The 14,121-nt window shown below is 35.9% G+C and overlaps 1 protein-coding gene across 1 annotated transcript in view; it reads left to right on the plus strand.

The window, feature by feature from the left end:
- The window catches only part of CPS1 (carbamoyl-phosphate synthase 1), a 140,392-nt gene that overhangs the window by 33,722 nt on the left and 92,549 nt on the right, over positions 1 to 14,121 (plus strand). The window contains exons 6-13 of the mRNA XM_068967575.1: positions 2,119 to 2,211; positions 4,990 to 5,079; positions 6,557 to 6,685; positions 7,264 to 7,370; positions 8,245 to 8,383; positions 9,482 to 9,559; positions 11,184 to 11,282; positions 13,033 to 13,128. Of these exons, the coding sequence (XP_068823676.1) occupies positions 2,119 to 2,211; positions 4,990 to 5,079; positions 6,557 to 6,685; positions 7,264 to 7,370; positions 8,245 to 8,383; positions 9,482 to 9,559; positions 11,184 to 11,282; positions 13,033 to 13,128 (831 nt within the window). The remainder of the gene's footprint in view (positions 1 to 2,118; positions 2,212 to 4,989; positions 5,080 to 6,556; positions 6,686 to 7,263; positions 7,371 to 8,244; positions 8,384 to 9,481; positions 9,560 to 11,183; positions 11,283 to 13,032; positions 13,129 to 14,121) is intronic.

The raw sequence follows: 14,121 nt of genomic DNA on the forward strand, positions 1-14,121 counted from the left end.
TGAGTTTGTCTATTGCTTTTCTATCTGCTTGCTGAAATATTTGACCCTTCCCCTGAGAATGTCTCATCACCATCTGCTTCCTTCTCCTTGTTATAAGAGGTGGACACTTTTTTCTTAAATGAAAACTTCATATCTCAGACCAGAAAGAAACTTTATCTCGTGAATATTAACTAAATTCCCTAAATGCCATTAAAGGTTTCTCATTATATTCTATATATTTTCTTGAAAAAGAAAGAAAGATACAATTTCAAAGTGAAAAAGTTTCTCCAAGAAAATCTGTTGTAGATTCCTTATTAGAATACATATTGACTCAGGATCTCTGTAAACAGAAAGAAAGCTTTAAAAATAAGAACATGGCCACATACTTATGACCAGAAGGAAGACAGAGAGAATGTTTGCAGTCCTTCTACTCTATCTCTGATTTCATTCCCTCCTCCATGATTTTCCTGAGAATAAATGGTCTAGGTTATATATGTAGATTATACATCCCAGGTAGACTTTTGAATTTTCTTAGCCCAATGATGTTGTGGGAGCAGTAAAGAATGATGAGAGTGCCAGATGGGAGGGGAAAAAAATTGGGAAATTCAGCTGTAGAATTGGCAGATTGGATACAATATAGACAGGCTTAGTAATTTAGGAAAATATAAGACCGTATTATGTTTTTCATGTGATATATTAGTTTAAGGTGAACCTTGCTTTGTCAGTGGAGTATTTAATGGCAACTCACTCCAGTATTCTTGTCTGGAAAAATTCCATGAACAGAGGACACTGGCAGACTGCAATACCTGGAGTCTCAAAAAGTCGGACACGACTTTGCACTGCTTTTATCAGAGGTAGTGAGGTTTTCAAAATCTGGTTGAATAGATTAGCAAGCAAAATAGTAGTATTGCCTATTATATTTGATTATGAGTAATATGGGCTCATATTAAAAATGTATGTTGTGGCTTTTAGTTCTGTGAGTCTTAGGTTGGAGAGTAAGGGTGTTTTTCATTCAGCATGCTTAAAGTAACAGGGAATAAAAACTGAAAACCAAATTTCAAAATTAGGGATCCATAAATATAGTCAAGGAATTCTGTGATTTGGACTATAAAAGTAAGTGGAGACCACCATGAAACTTAATAATCCAGTATGGAAGTGAAAGGTGGTTTTCACTGTCTTTTCCAGAGTTTGAGATAGTACTCTGGTTGTAATAATCACACTGAAATAACTGTCTGGATGATGTGCTAGCATCACCTCACTCCCAAGTTACTTCTTCCCATAAGAAATATGTTTCAGAGGGAAATAAAGACTTTCTTCTATTCCCTTCAGTGCAACAATTTCCTTGGCGAAAAGCAAATCAGTAAATTATTTTGATCTCCTCCCCCTCTCAATAAAGTCATCATTATGAAACATAATATGCCATTTTTTAGAAATCTTTTCCCCTCTCAATAAAGTCTCCATTACTAAACATAATATAACATTTTTCTAAATAGGTCAAACTAGATTTACTAATAAATAAGCTAATCTCAGGACAGCAAAGAATAATATGAAAACATTTGTCATGTTCTGGCTAGCAAGGCTAATTTGTGAAAACTTTATAGAAGGTTAAGCCTTCTCTAAAGTTCAAGCCCTTATTAGCATATGTGAAAAATGAAACTTTCATTGCCATTTCTCAAAGTTTGTGACTTATACAACATTTCACATTTTTTTTGCATGTGAATTTTACTCTTTAAAATATTTCCATTCTTTTTCAATTTTCAGCAAGCTTTAGATTTCCTTTCTTTTTCTCAATCTATTATCTTGCCACATAGCCAACGAAATAGTTTTAGGTCATAAGTACACTAAATACTCTGATTTGTACTTCCTGGCAACCCAAATTCTGTTATCCTTTGACTTCACTTACCTCAGGTGACTATCTCAGCCCTAAAAGAAGTAATTTTTCTACCGAGCATGTTTCCCAAAATGTACCATACAAACTGCTTCATCTTTCCAAGTTGAGAAGATGAAGATCTGCTGATGATTATGAGTAGTTATAAAGACATCTAAATATTGGAGCAGCTGTGTAAGTGCCTGTGAATTTATCCTGCCAGCACCTGCATCATTGCCCCCTGTTAACTCTCTAATTTTTTAATTTGATAGGGTACCATGCTTGGGAAGATTGAATTTGAAGGTCAGTCTGTGGATTTTGTGGATCCAAATAAGCAGAATTTGATTGCTGAGGTTTCAACCAAGGTGAGAGATTTTTTTCATATTTTGTGGTTTTATTTTATCCCCTTTAGACCTTTCTATTTTATAATACCAAAATCTACATTTAAGCAAAAATCATCTTCCACAAGCATCAGAATTGAAGGGAAAACAGTTATAAATTGATATATTGCAAAAACAGTGGATTTAAAGTTAGCAACTTCTACTTATCGGGAACTTGCATGGCTTGATTTAGAGTCTGTTTACTATTATTTTAATTTTTCTTATTTCTTTTTGTGGCTCCTTCACTCAAGACTTTAAAATGTCAAATACAAGGGTCATTCAATTGCCAAAGATAGGTACAGTGACAATTGCCAAAGATAGGTACAGAGCTAATGGTCTGCCAGAGAGTTGAGAGCAGTTTATAGAATTCAGACCCAATATTGTAATGAGAATCTGGGGTTATTTTGTCCAGGGAAAAGAATTCCTGTGCACACTGAAAATTTAGTGTATTATAGCTCCCTTCAAAAATTAAGTGTTCTTCAGGACGGCTATATCACTCCAAAGTGAGATATGTATATTGTATATTTACAAGAAGGCATACAATACATCTAAGTATTCTACAAAATCAATGCATGTGTTGATATTGATTAAAGTTGTGAGTCTCTTGGGCTATAGCTTCTGTTCTTGGGGACCGTAGAGTTTGGCGGGGTACGCAAACAAGCAATCATCATGGAGCAAATACTGTAATAAATGCTGTCCTTGGAGTGTGCACAAGACACCATAAGGTCATGTGTGGGAAACATCCAATTAAAGAGGTAGATTAGGGGAGGCCCTGCAGAGGATTCAGGCTTGTCCTGAGACATAAAGAGTAAGTCAGTAGATGGTGAACTAGGAGAGCTTTGTTTTAGGCAGAGGAGATGGCACGTGTTGAAAGTGAAACAATATGGTGTGTTTGAAAAGTTATGCTTAATTTGGTGTGTCTGACCAACGGGTTCACAAATACAGCTGTTCACATTTGGCTAAAGTTGAGTGGAGATGGACGAGGCCAGAGCTAGAGGGTTTAGTGTCATTGACTCAATGAATCAACTGAACTCCAAAATCAGCAACGTTTTGGAGCAAAATAAACTGGATAAAAGAGCAGGTAACTAGAAAGTTATTGCAGTTAATTCGGACAAAAGTCATGAAAGCCCAGACTGACCAGGAATAGCAGGAAAAGAAACAGCAACATGGTTTAGACAAATAGGAGAAAGAAGGTGGCTTAGACAAATAGAGGGCTTCCCAGGTGACGCTAGTGGTAAAGAGCCTGCTTGCCAATGCAGGAGACGTAAGAGATGTGGGTTTGATCCCGAGGTCAGGAAGATCCCCTGGAGGAGAGCATGGCAACCCACTCCAGTATTCTTGTCTGGAGAATCCTGTGGACAGAGAAGCTTGGCAGGCTATAGTCCACAGGGTCGCACAGAGTTGGGCACGACTGAAGAGACTTAGCAGCAGCAGCAAACAAATAGGAGAGATTTCAACACACTTCTCTATGAGGACTTCCCTGGGGCTCAGACTGTAAAGCATCTGCCTCCAACGCTGGAGACCCGAGTTCAGTCTCTCGATTGGGAAGATCTCCTGGAGAAGGAAATGGCAACCCACTCCAGTATTCTTGCCTGGAAAATGCCATGGACAGAGGAGCCTACAGTTCATGGGGTTGCAAAGAGTCAGACACAACTGAGCAACTTCACTTCACTTCACTTCCCTATGAAGAGATGAGACACAGCATGATAGAGGGCATTTTTATAGAATTTTATTAGAGTTTAGAACTAACTTGGGGTAGCATTTCCTGAATGTGAGAAGCACTGGCCTGGAGAAAGTCACCTTAAAAAAATTCTATGGTCAAATAAGGTTGAAAAACACTGCATAATGTATTCCTCTCTTGGAGGGTCCTAGCAAATTCATGTATTCCTATTTCTATGAGGTCTTGCTTACTCTGTACAGAGGGTATATGGTGTGTTTGTGAAGAGACCAGATTGCAAATTTCATCTAAAACTTTTAAGAAACTTTGAAATCATGCTAAATTCAGAGTGTGTTTGCTGACTCTTGAAGCTGGAACCAGTGAAGGCACCCAACCCTCTAGGCTTTCTATTTCTATTATTTCTTCTTTTATGACTTTGGGGAACTGCTTCTTGGGTAAATGCCTGTGAAAATGGATCTGACTCCAAGCAGTGCTTAAAACGTACATAATGATTATGATATGCTCTGGGATCCTTTTATGAAGTCTACCATTTAAATGCAAATGATTACACAGTAACCTAAAGGGACCAGTGGTCTACACTAGCTTAGCAATTCCTCTGACTCAGACTGATTTTATCCATTAGCCCCACTTCCTAAGCCTCATGCACAATAGCTCTACCTCATCCAAGCTTTATTGCAAGTTGAGGATCAAGAGGTGTTTAAAGCATGATGTATCTATTATTACATCTGTTTAGTGCTGAATCAGGCAATAGTACTTGGAAATTCCATTGCTACTGGTTGTTAATGAGGCAAAACATGGGAAAAAATGTTTGTTAATTATGGAAGCAACCAATTTCTTAGGGATAATTGTTATTACTGTAATCAACATTTTATACAAAACAGCAAAATACTTTGTTCTCATGAACAAGATAGAGTTTGTGGCATTTGCTATGTCTTTCTTACAGACTGATTGTTAACTGCCAGCCACTCCCTAGTAGTTAGCTATCAATCTGTTACCAAGTGCAGAGCATCCTGAGATGTGTTTATGATATTGATGTGTTGCTCATGGCTGGACATTTCCTCTGACTCTGGTTTTTAAAATGGCAGGATGTCAAGGTGTATGGCAAAGGAAATCCCATGAAAGTGGTAGCTGTAGACTGTGGGATAAAAAACAATGTAATCCGCTTATTAGTAAAGGTAAGTAATTTGTTCCATCTCAAGGATGGGGGTTTGTAATACCGATCATTAGTATTAATCTGATTTTCTCTGTTTCAGAGTAAGCTTGTATACTTTCTCAGAATGTCAGAGGATATATTCTCGCTGCCTTTGGTCTATGAGATAATACATTTATCCCTGTTAAAATTAGAGATGTAGATTGCTATTAAAAAAACGTTCAAAGGTTACAACACACAGAAGAAAATATTGACTGTTCTTTTCACTTATTGATTGACATTCTGAGACCTGGCACAAGCAGTGATTAATTTTATTAACAAAAATGTGCATGGACTCATAAACAGTAGATGCTGTAGATGGCTTAGCCATATGGCCCTCTTATTTTATCATTTTAAGCCATTTTGTCCATCTTCCAATTGCAAGTGTCTGCATCTCATTGCCTGAGGGCTCTCTTTGGTTGGTTGGAGGCTGCTGGCAGGCAGGAAATGATATAGAATTACTGATCCCTGGAGAAGTCTCAATCAATGACAGTGTCAATTTCCCAGCTCCTTTGCCAAATGGGTAGGCTGTTTTCAGGTGAATATTCTATACTGGCTCTCAGAGTTCCCCAGTGATCCAAAGCTCTATTTGTGCGTTGTGGTATCTGATTGATAATGCATACTTTATTAGGGTCTTTCACCATGTTGCTTGCTATTAGTATTTCTTGGAAACTTTTCCAAAGAAACTTCTTTCTCTCAAATTCTTGACTTGCTAAATGCTTCTAGCAAAACAATCAAAGCCATCTTCCATCCACTTTTGTATAGAAAAGTTCTAATTTTTCTATTAGAATATAAATATGAAAAAACCCCAGGAAGGAAGGCTGATTAAAATTTGGTAAGGTAAAAAAATGAGGAACTGAAAAAGGTGAGAGGTGGACCAAAATAAATATTGGAGGAAATAGGGTTATCTTCTGTTTTGCCACTCCCTTTCCTGGAGTAAGTGAAGATAACCTGTGTTCTTGTGTGCCCAGTCATGAAGCCTTTAGATCTGCAACCTCCTGAAGTGAGAGGAAGTATGGGAAAGTGCATTATCTATTTTTTTAGAATCAAAACTTAAATGCTATTTTTTTCCACATTTTATTGTAGAGTCCCTTTCAGTTCCACCACACAAAATATGTCACCCTAAATAATTTTTGCTCAGAATTATTTATCTGAATCATGTACTCTGTTTCTCTTCCCTTTTGGGAATAATTAGCCAAGAGAAGGTTAAGCACTTTGGCAAAGAAAAATATTATTAAATTGAATTATTAAATACTATTAAATTCTTTTTTAAACTTTTTTTTCTTTTTTTGATGTGGGCCATTTTAAAGTCTTTATTGAATTTGTTAGAAAATTGCTTCTGTTGTTTATGTTTTGTTATTTTGGCCATGAGAATCTTAGCTCCCCAATCAAGGATCGAGCCCATACTCCCTGTGGAGCACCAGGGAAGTCCCCAACTGGCCATTCTCATGTTTCTTTTCCAGCGAGGGGCAGAAGTGCATGTAGTGCCTTGGAATCATGATTTCACCAAGATGGAGTATGATGGGCTTTTAATTGCTGGAGGACCTGGTAACCCAGCTCTTGCACAACCGCTAATTCAGAATGTAAAAAAGGTATAGTGAACCGGGAGAGTGCGTGTCTGTGTATGAACTGGAGGGAGTCTGTTCTGTAATATACTTTATTTATACAAAAATATTTTTCATACTTCTGTTTGTGACTTTTGAGGTAGTGTCAGCACAGATAGTGTATAGGGGGAACGAGCTAGGTGAGCGTTCTACAGGAGAAAGAGCAAAGACCTTCAGGCAGAGCAACTGGGATTGTGTCCTTGAGTGTTGAGAGCTGGAGTCCGATTTCCAAATGTGTTGTCTGAACAATTGTAAAATGATAACTTGTGTTATTCACCATGACCTTGGGACCTACAAGACTTTCGAATTTCTAGAGAAATAGTAAACTAGATTTAATTTAGTCTGGATGTTAAGTATATTCTATTGAATTTTAATGCTTGCAAATTGTCAATCCTGTCCTTATTCATAATCTAACTTTTTATTCAATTACTATTTTCAATATTATTCAATTACTATTCAATTATGCTTCATTTTACTTCTTTCAGAGGTTGTGTATATATATATATATATATATATATATATATGACCTGATCTTTTGGAGTAATAAAGTTTTTTTCCTAATTTAGATCTTGGAGAGTGATCGCAAGGAACCATTGTTTGGAATCAGTACAGGAAATTTAATAGCAGGATTGGCTGCTGGTGCTCAAGTCTACAAGATGTCCATGGCCAACAGGTAAGGCAGTTATGCTTCTGTTTACATGTCAGACTGGCTCTGAAATACTGTTAGTAACCAAACCAAAAAGGCTTAGAGAGCTTACATGCCATTTTCTTCAGAATAAATAGATAACCACACTATTACATGGTTCACAGTTGTCTGACTACCTGATACCATTTTTATCACATTTTGGAAAGGCAGCCTTCTCTAACAATAACTTTGTCATAATTTAAAGTTATTTTCCTTTCCTTGACTTAAATTGAAGTTATAATACTCAAATGATATTCCAAGGGAAATTTTTCAGATTTTGAGCTTGATTTCAGAGCACTGCTGCTGCTGACAATATTTTAAAACTAGTGTAACTCAAGAACCCAGAAATTTTCAGATCCTATTGGTTTTACTTCCTTACACTAAATGATGTTAATTTATTCAACATGGAACTTTCCCTCCCAGTCCACCCTCCACATGAAGTATAATTCAAAATGATTCAGGAGTGAGGAGTAACCTCTTTATTATCCCCCAAGTACTCTCTTTTGGCTTTAAAATTACTGTAGCAGCCTTAAAAGAAATTGCTTATATTTGTCTGTCTCTAAGCTAGTAAGCATATCTTAACATTTTTGTTATGAGTGCAATTCCCCTTTTTTAAAACCGATCATATAAGTTTAATAGACCTGATATTTAGCATACAACAAAGCTTCCTGAATTGATTTTTTTTTTTGCTAAAATTATTGGGATTAAGAATCTGTGATTTTTCTCATGGAGTAATTTTTCACTACGCAATTGAAACTTTTGAATTTTAATTATCTTTTCTTACTCTCTATTTTACATCTAATGCATTTATATTATTTTCTTTGCTTTTTCTTTTCTATTCTTTTTCACCTTTTCTATCCAGAGGGCAGAATCAACCTGTTTTGAATATCACAAACAGACAGGCTTTCATTACTGCTCAGAATCATGGCTACGCCCTGGACAGCACCCTTCCTGCTGGCTGGAAACCACTTTTTGTGAATGTTAATGATCAAACAAACGAGGTAAGTGAGTGAAGAGAAATTCAGGAGTTTTAATACTCTGTTTTGCAAATACCTTTCCCTTAATTATGTGGGCTTTTCTAGGGTATGTATGTGGAATAATTCTTGTTATAGATTATTTTCCATCAGTTCAGTTCAGTTCAGTTCAGTCACTCAGGCGTGTCCGACTCTTTGCGACCCCATGAATCGCAGCATGCCAGGCCTCCCTGTCCATCACCATCTTCTGGAGTTCACTCAGACTCACGTCCATCGAGTCCATGATGCCATCCAGCCATCTCATCCTCGGCCGTCCCCTTCTTCTCCTGCCCCCAATCCCTCCCAGCATCAGAGGCTTTTCCAATGAGTCAGCTCTTCGCATGAGGTGGCCAAAGTACTGGAGCTTCAGCTTTAGCATCATTCCTTCCAAAGAAATCCCAGGGTTGATCTCCTTCAGAATGGACTGGTTGGATCTCCTTGCAGTCCAAGGGACTGTCAAGAGTCTTCTCCAACACAACAGTTCAAAAGCATCAATTCTTTGGTGCTCAGCCTTCTTCACAGTCCAACTCTCACATCCATACATGACCACAGGAAAAACCATAGCCTTGACTAGACGGACCTTAGTCGGCATAGCCCTCTGCTTTTTAAAAAAGTAATTTTTTTCTGTCTTATTCCCTTATCAGTTGACTCATTAAAGACCCACAGTTTGAACGGTTAATCAATGACTGTTTTACACATTCATTGCTAATGGGTTATTGGTGGAAGGAGATCTGTTTGGGACCAGTCTATGCATGTCTCTGCAACTCAACACTGAAGTAGCCTTTGAGAAACCCTTGGAGAAGTAATTTAGGAGTTGGTTAAAAGAAGAGGATTTCAGTGATTCTGATCAGAGCCTAGAGGGGCCTGAAATGTTATAGAACAAGCTAGTTTTTTTTAAAATAGGGGAACCACATCAGTTGAGTCTTTATTGGCCCTATTTTTATTAGTACTGTTTATTTTTAAAACGTTCTCAAACTTTTAACTTAGTTTTGAAAATTTGAACTTCATTGTCCACTGATTCATACCTATTCCTGGTTGACATTCATTGTTACTGTATGAATTTCTTCCAATTTCTTATTCCTTTAGGGGATTATGCATGAGAGCAAACCCTTCTTTGGTGTGCAGTTCCACCCAGAAGTTGGCCCAGGGCCAACAGACACTGAGGTATGTCAGAAAGATGAGGTCTATTACATATTAAAATTTTTTAAAATCAGAAATATACTTATGTGAAAAATTGAGAAACCAAAATAATTACCTAGGTGGTCTTGGTACAAAACATTCTTAAAAAGAGTGCTTTGATAATGCCTGTGTTGTTTGAAAAATTTCCTCATGAATATCATGGAGGAAACCTCAATCTTTTTAAAAATTTGAAGTCGGAAAGCCCTTAAGAAACTAACGCAATGTGATTTTTGTTTAAATGATTATAATTTTAATATATTTAGTTTTGAAATTTACAATTGTTGCACTACGCAAATGAATTCCCTCTTGCTCTCTGGTTCTCATAACTGAAATGAAATTTTAATCCCCCATCTGTGACTTCACGAAAATCCCCATGGCAACTGGTTGTGTAGCCATAAAGGGAAAATAAACAGCAGCGGGAGCAAGAAGAGCAGGGTTGTGGGGAGTGGGGAAGGTATGCTTGCACACACAGATGAGTCAGATGGCTTAAGCAAAGAACCATAAGGAATGCCTAGAGGAGTTTTGTTTTAAATTTAATTTTTTTACTATTTCATGTGAGTTTTTGCTTCAGTGTTCAAGAACATTTTTCCAAAAAGGGCTTGTGGAGATATTCAGAAAAGTCTGGGAAGTCTGAAGTGACTCTTCCTCTTGTACTTGCTAGGGCCTGCATTAGTGATACTGGCAATTCTTCCTTGTCAGCAGATGCTCTCAGAAAAGACAGCTAGGCAAAATGAAGAGGAGAATAGGAATTTTCGCTTTGTAGACTCTGCTTCCTCATCCCTGAATTGCCCTTTTCAGATATTTATATTTTGTTCTTGTTTTAATATTATTAGGAAAGAATGGTTCTTAATAGCCAAAGTCAGTACAAAATTATCTACACTCAAAAATAACATTAGTTGCATACATATACATCTATTGCCTAATGTGTGCTAAATACTTTTTTAACTTAAAATTTAGATTATTTGCCTGTTATTTGCCTACTTCAGATTAGGAACACTGAAATGAAAATATGTGATATCTGGTTTCACTTAGTTCTTTTTTTCTGCCAAATAGTTGCAAAATGAATATATTTGTTGAAATTTGTCATGTCTAGTGCAACAGTGGAAATAAATTCATTGTAAAGCTTATGAATCTTAGAAATATTTGTATATGTAACACAATCTTTAGAGATATTTTTAGACCTGAGAGACAATTAAAAATCCAGTTAGTTCTCACAGTAGGGTGCATAAGTAGTATAGCTTCCTTTTTTCTTCTTTTTTTTGCATAGCTAGAGTTTTATTTAGGAGAAAATTCTTCTTAATTAAGGGGCTAAAATGACATTTTCAGAAGGCATTATCTGAAATGTTCATTGTCTGCTGAAAATGTTCTTTTAATAGAATTTGACACGAGGAGTTAGAAGTGTTTATTTGATCTAATTCTTATAGTAATAAGTATTTAGTTTTGCTAGCTTTGGCAACCCCCACCCCCAAACAAATATTGCATAGGAATACTTATCCTAAAAAGTTATTTGTTGCTTATCTAAAGTTCAAGTTGAACTGGACATACTATATTCTAAGTGACAGTTTTGTGAGTTTTACAACTTCTAACTAGTTGGCTCTATTTTTTCTAGTACCTGTTTGATTCCTTTTTCTCACTGATAAAGAAGGAGAAAGGAAACACCATTACATCGGTACTCCCGAAGCCAGGCCTAGTAGCATCTCGAGTTGAGGTCAGTATGTGTGGGCTGCTTTTTGGTGTATGTATTTTGGATTTTCTCTGTTGTGTGATGCCTTTATTAAGTGGATGAAGTAAACTGTTTTGATGGCTATGAAAGATGATTGGTAATATTGCAATCACCCATCATTTTAGCAGCTAACTATTTGGTCTGCTCTACATGAGTCGTTGGATGTTCACTGGAATCTTCATGTTGTGATTTAAAAATCATGTCTTTTAAAGTTCACCTCTTCTAGAACATTTTTAATAAAAATAATTTAATGAGGACTAAGACTTAATTTAATTTCAAATTTGATGAATTGTCCATTACTCAATAAACCAGAGCCCAATGCGTACTTGAGATACAATTCAGACTACAGTTGTTATAATGACCACATTTTTTTAACTAGAAGATCTATTATTTAACATCATGAATGGAATAATATTATTTTACCTCTAAAGAGCAGATAGATAAGGATTAATATAGCCTAAGACTTGAATTCTTATTTGTTTGAATATGTATGTTAATATGAAAAGGCTTCACTCATTTCTTTCAAAGTTAAGGCACACCCACATCATTATTACATAAAATGTAGAAAGCTGTAGATGTATTTTTAAGTATATATAAACATATATATGTATATATATGTACACATACATATATGTATTATATGTGTATATATAGGTACATACATACATGTACATATATATGTATATTATATGTGTGTGTGTATATATACACACATACACACATATGTATGTAAAATTCTCTTATCATGAACAAAAATAATTGATTTATATGCTTACATAAAATGATAAGTTGAATTAGACAGTTTGTTTTAAAGATTTCTATGACAGCCTCTTTTACTGAGATGGAGAGGTTGGAGGTAATCCAGCCACTCCATGTGGAATCAAACTGTGGGTTCTCCATAGCTAATGAAGCCATCCACCATATAGTGTTTTTCTCAGCTCATCTTTTTCAGATGCCTTCCTTTTTTTAAATGGTGAGGTAAAGGGGAACTTGGGATTCTACATTGTATTAAACATAGTAGGCACTCCATTAATACAAACTGTTTCCTAAGTCCTTGTTTCTTGTAGTGACCTAGAACATCTTCCTCGGAATGGCTTGGCAGTTGTGGTTAAAAATAAGCAGTATTATTACTTGCTTGAAGTCATATGTATAACTTGTATGAATTTCAGGATGTAGCTAAAACATAATCTTTTTATTATTGTATTTTCTGTAAATATTTCTGGATTGAACCACAAAGTAAAGTCAAAATGTAAATATAAAGGTGTCCCTGTTTCCCCTTGCCTTCTGTGTTTTCTCTTCATTTGTTAGGAAAGGCTCACAGGCTTGTTTCTGTTTAAGCCCATTATTTGTCCAGTAGAAACCCACGGAATAATAATACATTTAGCCAAATAAATTTTAAGGAGATTATCTAAAAATTATATATAAATTATATTTATTATAAACACATATACATTTTCATATATATGTAGTTATTTTTAGATATTTATATATGTTTAAATAAAATGTAGACTTCTTCCAAAAATTTTTTGTTTAAGTAAAAAAAGCTTCATGATCTTTGGAAATTGCTTTTTGAGATGTTTAAATTGTTGATCTTTTTACTCATGTATATTTCAAAACATTGTACTTTAAATCCCCACATTAAGCCAGCCAATCTAGTTTATATTTACCATACTTAAAAATTACTTTTTTCCCATATTAGTAATAAAAGTGATGTCATTTTTTTTATTGCTTACAGGTTTCCAAAGTCCTTATCCTAGGATCAGGAGGTCTGTCCATTGGCCAGGCAGGTGAATTTGATTACTCGGGATCACAAGCTGTGAAAGCGATGAAGGTGAGAGAACATGATCTTTCCTGGAATTAATATACTCCCTTTAATGAGTCTAATTAGTGTTTTATAATTTAGATTTATGACACTACCTCTTTTCAAAGTCACTATAATTAATTTCCTTCACTGTTCCTTACACATCTTATATAAAAGGAAGTTTGATCACAGACAAGAGTTTTAGCTTTCTCAACTGTGCACACCTGCAAATTAAGAAGATTGGATTGATCTCCAAAATTATCTAAGATATCTCTATTTAAACTAAAAACATATAAGTCTACACTATAGATAGTACTTGTTAAGGCAGTGAGCTTTTAAAACATTTGTCTTTTGTGTGAAAGGGAGTTTGGACATACCTGGTGCTGTAAAGTACTTCGAATATTCTAAGGGATACTTCAGGCTTCTCTTCGGTTGAAATGGGGAAGATCCAACCAGAAGAGTAAAGGCAACAATGCCTTTTGTCCAATTTTTAGAAGTTATTGTGGGCCACCTAATTTCACTGTCTGTGACTTGGACTGGATGACTTACCAGGATAGTATAACTGGATTTTTGAGTGGAATAGAGGGTTTGATAACTAAGTTGCAAAGAATATCCTCCCTGTTTCTTCAGTCTCTGGAAATCTCCCCTATCTTTATCATAGTAAAATAAACCTGTAGATAACTCACTGTACGTGTATGCTATTTCTGTTGAAAAACTAACTTGGCTTCTCTTTGGTGTCCTTATTTACAGAATAGTCCACATTTTAGTGTTAATCAGGCCATCCAAAGACAATGTCGGGGAGGAGGTGGGAGGGGGGTTCAGGATTGGGAACACGTGTACACCCGTGGCAGATTCATGTTGATGTGTGGCAAAACTAATACAATATTGTAAAGTAAAAAAAAAAAAACCCAAAAACAAACAAACAAAAAAAAACAAAGGCAATGTGTGCTCTCTGTGACCTTGCCACAGGCTTTGTGGTGTCAAGCCACTCTTACAAAGAGACTTGGCTAGGAGAGAGTTACA

The sequence above is a fragment of the Capricornis sumatraensis genome, chromosome 3 (genome assembly GCF_032405125.1).
Source record: "Capricornis sumatraensis isolate serow.1 chromosome 3, serow.2, whole genome shotgun sequence".
Lineage (NCBI taxonomy): Eukaryota > Metazoa > Chordata > Mammalia > Artiodactyla > Bovidae > Capricornis > Capricornis sumatraensis.